This window comes from Pristiophorus japonicus, chromosome 2, assembly GCF_044704955.1.
Source record: "Pristiophorus japonicus isolate sPriJap1 chromosome 2, sPriJap1.hap1, whole genome shotgun sequence".
NCBI classification, from domain to species: domain Eukaryota; kingdom Metazoa; phylum Chordata; class Chondrichthyes; family Pristiophoridae; genus Pristiophorus; species Pristiophorus japonicus.
Window position 1 is genome coordinate 149,571,922 of NC_091978.1, and position 14,843 is coordinate 149,586,764.

The 14,843-nt window shown below is 44.3% G+C and overlaps 2 protein-coding genes across 3 annotated transcripts in view; one reads left to right on the forward strand and one right to left on the reverse strand.

The window, feature by feature from the left end:
- paics (phosphoribosylaminoimidazole carboxylase, phosphoribosylaminoimidazole succinocarboxamide synthetase) overlaps window positions 1-11,010 on the reverse strand; it is a 30,420-nt gene extending 19,410 nt beyond the window's left edge. Inside the window, exons 1-7 of one of the 2 annotated variants that reach the window (XM_070869888.1) lie at window positions 10,842-11,010; window positions 10,407-10,442; window positions 9,781-9,978; window positions 9,529-9,707; window positions 4,722-4,901; window positions 4,484-4,597; window positions 484-567 (exon numbers count right to left, since the gene is read on the reverse strand). In XM_070869888.1, the coding sequence (XP_070725989.1) occupies window positions 484-567; window positions 4,484-4,597; window positions 4,722-4,901; window positions 9,529-9,707; window positions 9,781-9,978; window positions 10,407-10,442; window positions 10,842-10,995 (945 nt within the window). In that variant the 5' untranslated portion in view covers window positions 10,996-11,010. Of the gene's footprint in view, window positions 1-483; window positions 568-4,483; window positions 4,598-4,721; window positions 4,902-9,528; window positions 9,708-9,780; window positions 9,979-10,406; window positions 10,443-10,760; window positions 10,806-10,841 lie in introns of those variants that run through there. The other variant, XM_070869891.1, reaches the window with a different exon arrangement.
- A 198-nt stretch (window positions 11,011-11,208) lies between these two features.
- ppat (phosphoribosyl pyrophosphate amidotransferase) overlaps window positions 11,209-14,843 on the forward strand; it is an 81,606-nt gene continuing 77,971 nt past the window's right edge. Inside the window, exon 1 of the mRNA XM_070869883.1 lies at window positions 11,209-11,496. Coding sequence (XP_070725984.1) covers window positions 11,369-11,496 — 128 coding nt within the window. The 5' untranslated portion in view covers window positions 11,209-11,368. The remainder of the gene's footprint in view (window positions 11,497-14,843) is intronic.

The window sequence follows — 14,843 nt, forward strand, 5'->3', positions numbered from 1 at the left end:
CGTTGTGTATTCAAAGCTGAGATAGATAGATTTTTGGACTCATGGGGAATCAAGGGATATGGAGTTCGGGCAGGAAATTGGAGTTGAGGTTGAAGATCAGCCATGATCTTATTGAATGGCAGAGTAGGCTTGAAGGGCCGTATGGCCTACTCCTGCTCCTAATTCTTGAGAGGATATGGGGTTGAAAGCTCAGTGCCAAATATATTACAGAGGTGGAGAACAGTTTAGTGCACTTAAGATAGTGGCAAGGGTGGACGGCAGGGGGGGGGGGGGAAGATGCGAAATTGCAAGTTTGTAGTAGGTTCCAAAGACAATGGCTTCCCAAAGTTACTAAAGAAAATATATGAATCCTCAGGTTGACAGATACCAATATGCACGCAGACCTATATAAAAGTGGGCCATTTACCACTTTCATAAGTCTTGACGACATAAGTAATAGATATGCTAAGTGACATACCAGCTTTTGATTTTTTTTTACAATACCTGTACTCTTTCTGCCACCCACTCAAAGTTTTTCTTGACCATTTGCATAGCCTCAGGAGTCACTTCTTTGAGATCACGATAAACCTGAAGGAAAAAAAATACTGAAAACAGCAGTTCCGTAACCCACAAAAGAGAAAGTTCTATCATTTGACAAATCAGTTGTGCTGCTGAAATTAGGCATCTTTTTAAATAAATGGCAATGTGGATATTGGTGCTAAACTAAACTATGACTGCAGTTCGGAAGCAACTAGGGTTACATAATGTTGCCAAAAAAAGTGAACATTGGCTTGAGGAAATAATCTTGACACCTTTCGGGTTTCATAATTAATTATGGCATAGGTATTACCTGCATCTCAAAGGCCATACCTTGTACACAAGTTGTCAGAGCAAATTATGAGAGTTACTCTCCAGGTAAGAAAAGTAGTTTAAAATTGAAAAAATGTTTTCATAATGGAAACATCAGGAGCAGGCTCCATCTTCAACCAGTATTAGCATCCCTCCCGAGTCTGGATGCCAGCTTTGGTGCTTAAATACATCTAGACCCAAGGAGGATGCTGATCTTGTTCAGCAAGATAACCAGCCCGACGCTGACCCATAAAGCAAGGCATTTTTTCACTACAAAAAAAAATGTACATTCCTACTAGTCACAGGAAATACTGAGTAACAATTTCCTAATCAAAGTGATCACCATATTCATTCCAATCCAAGTTTTCCAAACAAATACCTGGGTGAAGATTTTAAACCCAGCACACCTAGCACGAATGGAACAAGACAGTTGTTAAAATGACAGGTAGATATTTGCACTGCATCTATATATAAATAAAATATATATCGCACACCAGACTGGATGGGAAGTGGGACCCTGTCGTTTCGGAGCTGAATCAAAGACCGTTGGAGGTCCTGGGACCAGGTGCCATCCTCCTCCCCTTCACCGCCGACAACACTGTGCCAGCAGGCTGTCCTTCTCCAGTCTGGTCCATCTCCGAGAAATCCCATCACAACCAGCAGCCACACCAGGGCACATCAGTTTGTTTTTACAGCAAAGCTTCACAAGGATGATACCAGAACTGCAAGGTTATATCCAACAGGACAGACTGAAAAGGCTGGGTCTCTTTTCTCTAAAAAAAAAGATAAGATTGGGGGGTGACCTGATAGAAGTCTTTAAAATTATGGCGTGGTTCAGTAGGGTAGATGTAGAGATGATGTTTCCACTAGTGGGGGAAGAGTCCAAAATTAGAGACCATAAATATAAAGAAATAACTTGCATTTATAACACATTTCACAACCTCGGAACACCCAAAGCTCTTCACAATGAAATGCTTGTTTTTTGAAGTGTAGTCACTGTTGTAATGTAGAAACTATTAATTTAAGATAGTCATTAATCAATCCAATAGGGAATTCAGGAGAATCATCTTTACCCAGCAAGTGATGAGAATGTGGAACTCGATATGACGGAGTGGCTGCAGCAAATAGCATAGATGGATTTAAGGGGAGACTAGATAAACACATGAGGGAGAAAGGAATAGAAGGATATGTTGACATGTTTAGATGAAGAAGGGTGGAAGGAAGCTCGTGAGGAGCATAAATACCGGCATGAACCAGTTGGACCAAATGACCGGTTTCTCTGCCATACATTATATGAGCGCCGGAAGATATCATGAGTGTTGTTGCTTTTGCAGTCCACCATATTTATTCAGCTCAATTACACAACTTGCCCTGGTGAGATTTGAGCTCGCAACCTCTGGGTTACTAGACCTGGACCAGAACAAAGTCCTTCCTGTACTTGCGGGGGGGGGGGGGGGGGGGGAAATCAGAGAGGCTTCTACTATCACAGAACTGAAAATCTTTTCCAACAGTGGTGGGATGCCTTTCAATTCTGCCCGGTGCCAGATTCATCCAGTGAAGTGTAAAGGATGATCCTTTATCAGAATCTTTTAGTGCAGTACGAGGCCATTTGCCCATCTTTACAATATACATCAATGATTTGGATGAAGGAATTGAGTGTAATATCTCCAAGTTTGCAGATGACACTAAACTGGGAGGTGGTGTGAGCTGTGAGGGGGATGCTAGGAGGCTACAAGGTGACTTGGACAGGTTAGGTGAGTGGGCAAATACATGGCAGATGCAGTATAATGTGGATAAATGTGAGGTTATCCACTTTGGGGGCAAAAACGCAAAGACAGATTATCTGAATGGCAGCAGATTAGGAAAAGGGGAAGTGCAACGAGACCTGGGTGTCATGGTTCATCAGTCATTGAAAGTTGGCATACAGGTAACAGCAGGCGGTGAAAGCTATGTTGGCCTTCATAGCTAGGGGATTTGAGTATAGGAGCATGGAGGTCTTACTGCAGTTGTACAGGGCCTTGGCGAGACCTCACCTGGAATATTGTGTTCAGTTTTGGTCTCCTAATCTGAGGAAGGACATTCTTGCTATTGAGGGAGTGCAGCGAAGCTTCACCAGACTGATTCCTGGGATGGCAGGACTGACATATGAGGAGAGACTGGATTAACTGGGCCTTTATACATTGGAGTTTAGAAGGATGAGAGGGGATCTCATAGAAACATTTAAGATTCTGACGGGACAGGACAGGTTAGATGCGGGTAGAATGTTCCTGATGTTGGGGAAGTCCAGAACCAGGGGACACAGTTTTAGGATAAGGGGTAGGCCATTTAGACATGAGATGAGGAGAAACTTCTTCAGTCAGAGAGTTGTTAACCTGTGGAATTCCCTGCCGCAGAGTTGTTGATGCCAGTTCATTGGATATATTCAAGAGGGAGTTAGATATGGCCCTTATGGTTAAGGGGATCAAGGGGTATGGAGAGAAAGCAGGAAAGGGGTACTGAGGGAATGATCAGCCATGATCTTATTGAATGGTGGTGCAGGCTCGAATGGCCTACTCCTGCACCTATTTTCTAGGTTTCTAAAAAAAAGAGAGGATTTCAGAAGAGTAACGATGTCTTACTGTAATAACTGGAGTATTGTGTACAGATTTAGTCTCCTTACCGAAGGAAGGATATATTTGTCAGAGGGAGTGCAACGAAGGTTCACCAAACTGATTCCTGGGAAGGGGGGGGGGGGGGGGGGCGGTGTATTGTCCTATGAGGAGAGATTGAGTAGACTAGTCCTATAATCTCGAGTTTAGGTGAATGAGAGGTGATCTCATTGAAACATACAAAATTCTTACAGGGCTAGACAGGGTAGATGCAGGGAGGATGTTTCCTCTTGCTGGGGAATCTAGAACCAGAGGTTACAAGTCTCAGAAAAAGGGGTCAGCCATTTAGGACTAAGATGAGGAGAAACTTCTTCACTCAGACGGTGGTGAATCTTGGAATTCTCTACCCCAGAGGGTTGTGGAGGCTCAGTCGTTGAGTAGATGTGAGACAGAGATGGATAGATTTTTGGATATTAAGGGAATCAAGTGATAGTGCAGGAAGATGAGTAGCTCAGCCATGATCTTATCAAATGATGGAGCAGGCACGAGGGGCCAAATGGCCTACTTCTGCTCCTATTTCTTATGTTCTTATGTGTAGGAGAGCCACCCATCCCAGGCAGACAACAGCCAACTTTGCATCAAAGTTGCAGCCCAATGAGCTCATTGATGACCAGCACAATTTTACCTCAGATCATCAGCCAAACCCGACAATCAGACCAAGACAGGAGTCAGCAGAGTGGCCAGAAGATGCCACAGTAAGTATATTGATCTATCTTTTGAGGCTTCCTTCTAGGCCAGGAGGTGGCCTTGGGCCATCCCAGCCCTTGCTCCGCCCTCCCAGCTTCAGGATTTCCCTTCAACACCACCCCCCCACCCCCCACCTAATTTTATGCCCTGGGCTCCTATCAATATTCCCAAGCAACCAGTTTTGGAAAGAGATAGCTGTGCCAAATATTAACGAGGCATGGGAGTTAAAATGGCCCAGGCCTCAAGTTTAACTGAGGGTTTCTATCCCACCTAAAATCAAAATCGACCCTTTGTAGTCAATCAGGTGACCTGACACGCACCTGTTTGTCCTTTTGCAGGTTTCGATCCCCCAAAGGCCATAGTCTCCACGAGTCATTATCAATGACATCAGCAAGTAAAACCTCTTTGGTACAAGCACAAACTCCAAACTCCACCTGCCAAAAATGAACACAAACTAGTTTGTTAGTTAGTTAGTTAGTTAGTTAGTTAGTTAATTAATTAATTAATAGGAAATCAATAAGCTGCTTTAGCTGTAACACAGCAAGACTAACTACTTACTTTCATATCCACAAGTGTACAGTCTTGAGTTGCCCAAGCCTTCTCTAATATCTCAAACACAGCCAAAGTGGTACGATTCATGATGTCTACTTCACACTGTTCAATTAGCAGTCCCCCACAGTTAAACTGAGCCTCAATCACTTGTTCTTCAGACCATTGTGGGTCATTGTTTGCATCATCCTAAATGACAAATTCTTGTGATTTAGTCATTTGATAGATAACATTCTACAAGGAAACACAAGAGGTTTAACAAAAACATTCTTACTCAGTAACTTAGTGTCACCTGCGGCTCAGTTGGTAGCACTCTCGCTCAAGTCAGAAGGTCGTGGGTTCAAGTCCCATTTCTGAGACTCAAGCACAAAATCTAAGCTGGCTTGCAGAACTGAGGGAATGTTGCACTGTTGGAGGTGCCGTCTTTCAGATGTGACATCAAACAGAGGCTCTCGTCTGCCCTCTCAGGTGGATGTAAACTATTTTGAAGCAGAGCAGTTAAGGTAGTAATGGAAAAGGACAAGGATAGATCAGGAATAAAAGTTCTAAATTGGGGAAAAGCCAACTTTACTAAGCTGAGAAGTGATTTGGCCATAGTGGATTGGAAACATCTACTTGAAGGTCAGAGCAGTGGGAGGCATTCAAGGAGAACTGGAGGGTTTAGGCCAAATATGTGCCCTTAAAAGAAAAAAGGAGGGACTAACAAATCTAGAGCCCCCTGGACGACATCCAGGGTAGGATAAAGAAAAAAAAGGGAGGCTTATGACAGATACCGAGGGCTAAATACTGCAGAATCTCTGGAGGAGTATAGAAAGTCCAGCGGTGAAAGTAAAAGGGATATTAGGAAAGCAAAGAGAGCATGAAAACTTCTTGGCAACTAAAATGAAGGAAAACCCAAAGATGTTTTATAAATATATTAAGAGGATAACTAAAGAAAGGGTGTAGCCTATTAAGAGACCATGAGGGTAATTGGTATGTGGAGGCAGAGATGTGGGTATGGTTCTCAATGAATACTTTGCGTCTGTTTTCACAAGAGGGGCGATGCAGACATTACTATCGAGGAGAAGTTGTTGAAATATTAGATGAAACATAGTGAGAGGAGGTATTAAAGGGGTTTAGCAGCTTTGAAAGTGGATAAATCCCCAGGCCTGGATGAAACGTATCCCAAGCTGCTAAGTGAAGCAAAAGAGGAAATAGCAGAGGCTTTGATGACCATTTTCCAATCCTCTCTGGCTTCAGGTGTGGTGCCAGAGGACTGCTAATGTGGTACCTTTGTTTAAGGGAGAAAGGGATAGAGCAAGTAATTACAGGCCAGTCAGCCTAACCTCAGTGGTGGGAGAATTATTGGAAAAAATCCTGAAGGACAGGATAAATCTTCACTTAGAAAGACACAGATTAATCAAGGACAATCAGCACGGATTTGTTAAGGGAAGGTCGTGTCTGACTAACTTGATTGAATTTTTCGAGGAGGTAACCAGGAGGGTCGATGAAGGTGAAGCGTATGATGTAGTGTATATGGATTTTAGCAAAGCTTTTAAGAAGGTCCCACATGGCAGACTGGTCACAAAAGTAAAAGCCCATGGAATCCAGGGCAAAGTGGTAAGTTGGATCCAAAATTGGTTCAGAGGCAGGAAGCAAAGGGTAATGGTTGATGGATGTTTTTGCGACTGGAAGGATGTTTCCAATGGGGTTCTGCAGGGCTCAGTACTAGGTCTCTTGCTTTTTGTGATTTACATCAATGATCTAGACTTGAATATGGGGGGTATGATTAAGAAGTTTGCAGATGAAATTAAAATCAGCTGAGTGGTTGATAATGAAGAAGAAAGCTATGGACAGAACAGAGGCAAATGGAATTTAATCCAGATAAGTGTGAGGTAATGCATTTTGGGAGGGCTAACAAGGAAAGGGAATACATATTAAATGGTAGGATAATGAAAATTGTAGAGGAACAAAGGGACCTTGGAGTGCAAGTCCACAGATCCCTGAAAGTAGGCCAGGTAAATAAGGTGGTTAAGAAGGCATATGGAATGCTTGCCTTTATTAGCCAAGGCATAGAATACAAGAGCAGGGGGGGGGGTTATGCCTGAACTGTGTAAAACACTGGTTAGGCCACAGCTGGAGTACTGTATACAGTTCTGTTCACTGCATTACAAGGACATGATTGCACTGGAGGGGGTAGAGGAGATTTACGAGGATGTTGCAGAGAGTGGAGAATCTAAGCTATGAGGATAGATTAGATATGCTGGATTTGTTTTCATTGGAACAGAGGAGGATGAGGGGAGACCTCAGGTATATAAAATTATGAGGGGCCTAGATATAGTGGATAGAAAGGGCCTATTTCCCTTAGCAGAGGGGTCAACAACCAGGGGGCATAAATTTAAAATAATTGGTAGAAGGTTTAGAGAGGGGATTTGAGGGGAAATTTCTTCACGCAGAGGGTTGTGAGAGTCTGGAACTCACTGCCTGAAAGGTGGTAGTGGCAGAAACGTTCACATTTAAAAAGTACTTGGATGTGCACCTGAAGTGCCGTAAACTGCAGGGTTACAGACCTAGAGCTGGAAAGTGGGATTCGGCTGGATAGCCTCTTCTTGGCCAGCATGGACACGATAGGCCGAAATGGTCTCCTTCTGTATTGTAAACTTTTATGACTCTACGAGCAGGAGTTCAACATTTGCAATATGTGTGCGCACTAGGTCTGTGCAGCAGAGCTGGTTTCCAAACGTCTTGGTTAATCCTTGCCACTGAACCGAGACTTAGCTCGGTCAAGCCCGTGTAGTGGCTGGTGTGCAACAGCCAGCACACGTTTAAAAAAAATCCACGCACAGGCATCTTCCACCCTTGAAAATGTAGTTTGGGACCTGGAATATTAGGTCCTTCATTGAAACACCTGTGAACTCATTCCTTTTTGGCATGGAAGCAAGTCATCCTCAATGCGAGGGACCGCCTATGATGATCAACATTTACCCCTCAACCAATATCACTAAAAAACAGATTATCTGGTCATTATCTCATTGCTGTTTGTGAGAGCTTGCTGTGCACAAATTGGCGGCTGTGTTTCCTATATTACCACAGTGACTACAGTTCAAAAGAATTTTATTGTCTGTAAAGCACTTTGGAAGTGTAGAGACCATGAAAGGTTTTATATAAATGCAAGTCTTTCTTTCAAATCATTTAATTAGTCATACGCAATTTTGATTATAAGCTTAAGTCCTACGGAGCTTAGAGGTCTCAAGTAAAACTGTTCTTACACAGCTATTTACAAGATACAGTAGTAGTTGTTACTTTACTTTCACCACAATGCTATACACCTAATATAATCCAAAGTAACTTTCCAATTTTAGTGGAATGCCCATCGCTATCCCATTAGGTCACCCAAACCACAAAACTGGGATTTACTGGTCAGCTCCAAAGTAAACTAGAAATCCACCTAATTGAGAATTAGGAAAACTTGCATTTGTATAGCGGCTTTCACAACCACCAGATGTCTCAAATCACTTTACAGCCAGAAATACTTTTGGAGTAGTCACTGTTGTAAAGTGGGAAATGCGACAGCCAATTTGCACACAGCGACTCCCACAAACAGCAATGTGATAATGACCAGATAAACTGCTTTGGTTAGGTTGATTGAGGGATAAATATTGGCCAGGATATTGGGTATAACTCCCCTGCTCTTCTTCGATATAGTGTCATGGGATCTTATGTCCACCCGAGAGGGCAGATCGGGCCTCGGTTTAACGTCTCATCTGAAAGACAGTATCTCACACAGTGCAGCACTCCCTCAGCACTGCACTGGAGTGTCAGCTTAGATTTATGTGCTAAAGTCCCTGGAGTGGGATTTGAACCCACAACCTTCCCACTCAGAGGCAAGTGTGCTACCCACTGAGCCATGGCTGATAATTAGAGAGTAAGCTATCACAGAACTTTGATACACTTCTGTAAATTGATAATTTCACAGGGATTTATGCAAGTATTTGGGGTAATTAAACTACAAGTAAACTAATGGCAGAGTGAATTCAAAGTGAAGCCGGTTCATGTTTGCTATCAGCACCCAGCCATTTACCTCTAGATTAGGTGAGCTGTTGAGAAAATTATATTTGATGAGGTATTTTTTTTTTTAAATTCATTCACGGGATGTGGGCGTCACTGGCAAGGCCAGTATTTATTGCCCATCCTACTAATTGCCCTTGAGAAGGTAGTGGTGAGCAAGCTTCTTGAACTGAAGTCCATGTGGTGAAGGACTTGGGCAAATCTTTATAGGGAAAAATGAAGGCAACAATTCAGTGGTGGGTGGTCACTGGAAGAGAAAAAAGTATTTTTTTTTAAATACTAGCCATTATCTCTCACAATCACATTAGAATCTTACAGCACAGAAGGAGGCCATTCAGTCTGTGCAGGCTTTTTAACTCCAATGTGATCATTTCCTGGTTGCCCAGCTATGGGAAAGAATACCAGAACACATTTGGTCATAAAATAGCTATCTGTTTATATTGATGTGTCACTCCTACTTAGCAATATTTAGATTTTAAAAAGATAAGATTGTTACCCAAACTTCAACATTCTTTACAAAGCAATCAATTCCATAGAGGCAAAACCAAAAGTTCATCAAGTAATACAACTCTGAACATTACATCAAAAGGGTAGACTTTCCCCTAGGATCAAAATGAATATTTACAGATAGGATCAGACTCAATGCTTTACTGCAGAGAGAAAGCTTCATCAACGTTTCTTCACGTAACTAGAGACAAAACAGGAATGTCTTTCAAAACACTTCAACTACAACATCAGGTTGATATAGACACTAAAATGTTACAGCTACCTTAAAGAACATCTCCATCTTTGGAGGGCAGAACTTGTATCCTTCTTTTACACCAGGATTTCTCTTCAGAAAAGAGCCAGTGGCAATTCTTCTACAGACCCACTCAATAGGAATCATTTGACAGTTAGCTGCCACAAATGATATTTCCCCATGCTGCTTCTCAAATGCAGTTTTTATGCCTTAAAAAATAGAAATAAACATTAATATGAATAGCCAAAAAGTTCCACCACTCCAGTAGCAAAGTCTTCTTACCAGCATCCTGCAGCAATTTGAAGATAGAGACAGTGGTTTTGGTAGATAGCACAGCCTTGCCCACCATCTGATCTTTCCTGGCTGCATTTCCAGCTGTAATCTGGTCCTTGGACTGAATCAATACTTGTCCTGGACAATCCAGCAGTTTATAAACTTCCTTGGTCTTTCCTTCATTCAGTTTTTTGCCAATTTTCAGTTCTGAAGGAATGTTTAATAATACAGTATTAAAACGATCACTGGGTGAAAATCGAATGGTTAAGATCGAATTGAGAGAGAAAAAACAAATCACGTTTTTACATCAGGATGAGCACGGTGCCGCGTTACAGGAGCACCATGCGAAATTCATGTGGGAACCCGAGACTGGATGGATGCATTTGGGGGGGGGGGGGGGGGTGCCACACCCCACAGCTGCAGTTGAGGGTTAGCTAGGAATGCGTCATTTTGCTTTTATACCGTTGGCGAGTTGTGCAATCGTGAGCACTCTCGCACCGCTCGTGTTCAGAAAAAAAACTATTTTTGCCCCTCTCATTATATCACAAGCAATAATCTGGGAAACTCTTGCAAAAGGTGGCGGTGGTTGAGCGACAAACGATTAATCCATTAAGAGAACTTTTATTTTCACTCACCTCCAACTTTCTCCATCTTGGGTAAACTTTGCAAACCTGAAACATTTTAAAACAGTTTTTAGATTATGTAAAAAAAAAGCACGTGAGAAATCAAAACTATGCACTTTACAACATGCGCAGCCGCCTTTCATTTCACATATTTATCAATTGCAGCTCAGTCGTCAGGTCCGAAACAGAATCAGCGCTAGTAAATAATGAGGAAACTTCCTCTCCACATATGCTGCCCGACCTGCATTTTCTGTTTTTATTCTAGCATCCGCAGTGTTTTGCTTTTGTATCAGTAATGAGCAGGTCGGCGCCTTTGTTAAAAAGGGCAGCTAGAGGTTTCAAGGGGTAGTTAAAACTCAGACATACTCGCGCAACTGTGATTACAACAATTCCCGAGGGCGCACAATGCGCTCCCCGATTTCCGCGGAGACCCTGACCTAGGGTTACCTGGCGCCACTGACTCCTCGAGACTCGCGCTTCCAACCGAAGCTTTGGAACGCTCCGAAATTAAAACTTCTGAACATTCGGCTCCCGCGTCCAGGTTACGGAAACTGGGGTTAAAGGGCGAGATGCACCAAAATGATACGATGGGGAGGGTCATGAACAAAAGTAATCTGTTCGCATGAAGAGGGCACAGTATTTATAAATACGTATATTCTGTTTTAAAATTATATTATATCTTCAATAGATAATAAAGTTAAAAAAATCATAGCGCTATCTTCGTTACAAATTAGATATTGTTAGATTCTCTCACACCCCGAACTTCTTTGAGCTTTTGGTGCGGTCCAGGCTGGCTGGGAGCAGAAGCGCACGTGCGCGTGGAAGCCGTGGTTGCGGTTTGGGTGCAACACGTTTGTATTTTGATATTGAGCGTGGTATCGGATGGGCCGGGAATTTTTTTTGGCCCTTCAGTTATTTTTGAAATAGCAGCCGTTCAGAGCGGCGAGGACCCAGTGAAGATTCCCAGAGAAGTTATGGAGTTTGAAGAGTCGGGGATCGGTGAGGAATGCGGGGTGTTCGGTTGTGTGGCCACTGGTAAGTGGCCGACTCACTTGGACGTGCCTCATGTGATCGCCCTGGGACTGGTGGCGCTGCAGCACAGGTAACATGGGGGAGATCACAAGCGGAAAACAATCCGCTACCAAATGCATCGTGACAACGGAGGTAAAAACAGAGAATGCTGGAAATCTCAGCTGGTCAGGCGGCATCTGTGGAGAGAAAAACAGAGTTAACGTTTCAGGTCGGTTACCGAAGGTTTTTCTCTCCACAGATGCTGCCTGACCCGCTGAGATTTCCAGCATTCTGTTTTTAGTTCAGATTCCAGCATCCACAAAATTTTGCTTTCGTACTAGTGATAACGGAGGAGCAGTTTGCAAAGACATTTTTGTTCCAAGTTTCTTCAAGCTGATCCTTTTTTACTTGGTGGATGAGGAGGCAATTTAGGCACATATTTAGTACAACTATACTCTCATCATCATCATAGTCAGTCCTTTGGAATCGAGGAAGACTTGCTTCCACTCCTGAAGTGAGTTATTTGGTGGATGAACAGTCCAATACGAGAGCAACAGACTCTCTTACAGGTGGGATAGATACTTGTTGAGTGAAGGGGTGGGTGGGACAGGTTTGCCGCACGCTCTTTCCGCTGCCTGCGCTTGATTTCTGCATGCTCTCGACGTTGAGACTCGAGGTGCTCAGCGCCCTCCCGGATGCACTTCCTCCACTTAGGGCGGTCTTGGGCCAGGGACTCCCAGGTGTCAGTGGGGATGTCGCACTTTATCAGGGAGGCTTTGAGGGTGTCCTTGTAACGCTTTCGCTGTCCACCTTTGCCGTCAAGGAGTTCCGAGTAGAGCACTTGCTTTGGGAGTCTCGTGTCTGGCATGTGAACTATGTGGCCTGCCCAGCGGAGCTGATCGAGTATGGTCAGTGTATTATGTATGGAGAAAGAGTCAGACTGAACACTCTGAGCGCAAAGTAAAGTGTGACCATAGTCTTTTATTGCAGGTCTCCAGAGGACCTCTCCATCCTGTGAAGCCTCCTTAAATACCTGTGCTCCCAAGGGATTATGGGATCCCTTGGGACTCCAGGGGATGAGCCATCTGGTGGCTGTACAGAATACATACAAGTTTACATATATAACGACACTTCCCCGCGCCCCTGCCCCCCGGCCCACAAAGTCAATAGTGAAACTATTTACAATGTGAGTCGATCTGGGGCCCTTCTTGCCCTGGTTGATCATCTCGGTGTGAAAGTTGGTGTTGCTGAATCATTTGTTGGGCCCTCGCTGGGCTGCTGTGCAGCTGGCCTTGCTGGGCTGCCTGGTGTGTTGGGCCCTGCTGGGCTGCTGTGGATGATGGGTTCTGCTTTGTGGTCAACCACTGGTTGCCACTGGTGTGTATGTTGGGGGATCAAAAAAGGTAGGGTCCAAGGTGGGTTGCTCAGGATAATCCGTAAATCTGCGTTTGATTTGGTCCAAGTGTTTCCGGTGAATGAGTCCATTTGAAAGTTTGACCTGAAACACCCTGCTCCCCTCTTTGGCTGCGACAGTGCCGGAAGCAACTTGGGACCTTGTCTATAATTCAATACAAATACAGGATTATTGATTTCACTCTCGTGTGACACATTTGTGCTATCATGGTCTGTATTTTGTTGAAGCCGCCTGCTCTCTACCTGTTCATGTAGATCAGGGTGAACTAACGAGAGCCTTGTCTTAAGTGCTCTTTTCATGAGCAGTTCAGCAGGTGGGATCTCAGTGAGCAAGTGGGGTCTCGTGTGGTAGCTAAACAGGACTCGAGTGCAGCGAGCCTACAGTTACCCTCTTCAAGCGTTGCTTGATGGTTTGCACTGCTCTCTCTGCCTGACCATTGGACGCTAGTTTAAATGGTGCAGATGTGACAAGTTTGATCCCGTTACGGGTCATGAATTCTTTGAACTCAGCACTGGTAAAACATGGCGCGTTGTCGCTCACCAGGACATCGGGTAAGCCGTGAGTGGCAAACATGGCCCGCAGGCTTTCAGTCGTGGCAGTGGACGTGCTAGCCAACATTATCTCACATTCAATCCACTTGGAATACGCGTCTACAACCACAAGGAATATTTTACCCAAGAACGGGCCTGCATAGTTGACGTGTATCCTAGACCACGGTTTGGAGGGCCAAGACCAAAAACTTAGCGGCACCTCCCTGGGTACATTGCTTAACTGCGAGCATATTTTACATCTGTGAACGCAGGATTCTAAGTCCGCATCGATACCGGGCCACCACACATGGGATCTGGCTATCACTTTCATCATTACGATGCCTGGGTGGGCACTGTGGAGGTCATTGATGAAGGTGTCTCTGCCCTTCTTGGGGACCACTACTCGATTGCCCCACTGAAGGCAGTCTGCTTGTGTAGACATTTCATTTTTGCGCCGCTGGAACGGCTTTATCTCTTCCTCCATTTCCACTGGGACACTGGACCAGCTCCCTTGAAGCACACAGCTTTTGACTAGAGATAATAAGGGGTCCTGGCTTGTCCAGCTTTTGATCTGCCAGGCAGTGACGGGTGATTGCTCACTTTCGAATGCTTTCATAACCATGGCTAGAAGTGTGGACTGCGCCCTTTCTCATCCCCGCGGTGGTCAATGGCAGCCTACTGAGAGCATCGGCGCAGTTTTCTGTGCCTGGCCTGTGGCGGATGGCGTAGTTGTATGGGGACAACGTGAACGCCCATCTCTGGATGCAGGCCGATGCGTTGGTATTGATCCCTTTACTCTCGGAAAACAGGGATACAACATAGAAACATAGAAAATAGGTGCAGGAGTAGGCCATTCAGCCCTTCGAGCCTGCACCACCATTCAATAAGATCATGGCTGATCATTCCTTCAGTACCCCTTTCCTGCTTTCCGTAAGGGCCATATCTAACTCCCTCTTGAATATATCCAATGAACTGGCATCAACAACTCTCTGCGGCAGGGAATTCCACAGGTTAACAACTCTCTGTGAAGAAGTTTCTCCTCATCTCAGCCCTAAATGGCCTGCCCCTTATCCTAAGACTGGGTCCCCTGGTTCTAGACTTCACCAACATCGGGAACATTCTTCCCGCATCTAACCTGTCCAGTCCCATCAAAATCTTATATGTTTCTATGAGATCCCCTCTCATCCTTCTAAACTCCAGTGTATAAAGGCCCAGTTGATCCAGTCTCTCCTCATATGTCAGTCCAGCCATCCCTGAAATTAGTCTGGTGAATCTTCGCTACATTCCCTCAATAGCAAGAACGTCCTTCCTCAGATTAGGAGACCAAAACTGAACACAATATTCCAGGTGGGGCCTTATGGTCAATTTCCAAATCGAATTTTAGCCCAAACAGGTATTGATGCATTTTCTTTACCCCATAGACACACGCTAACGCTTATTTCCCAATCATGCTGTAGCCTCTCTCAGCCTTACACAGACTCCTGGATGCATAAG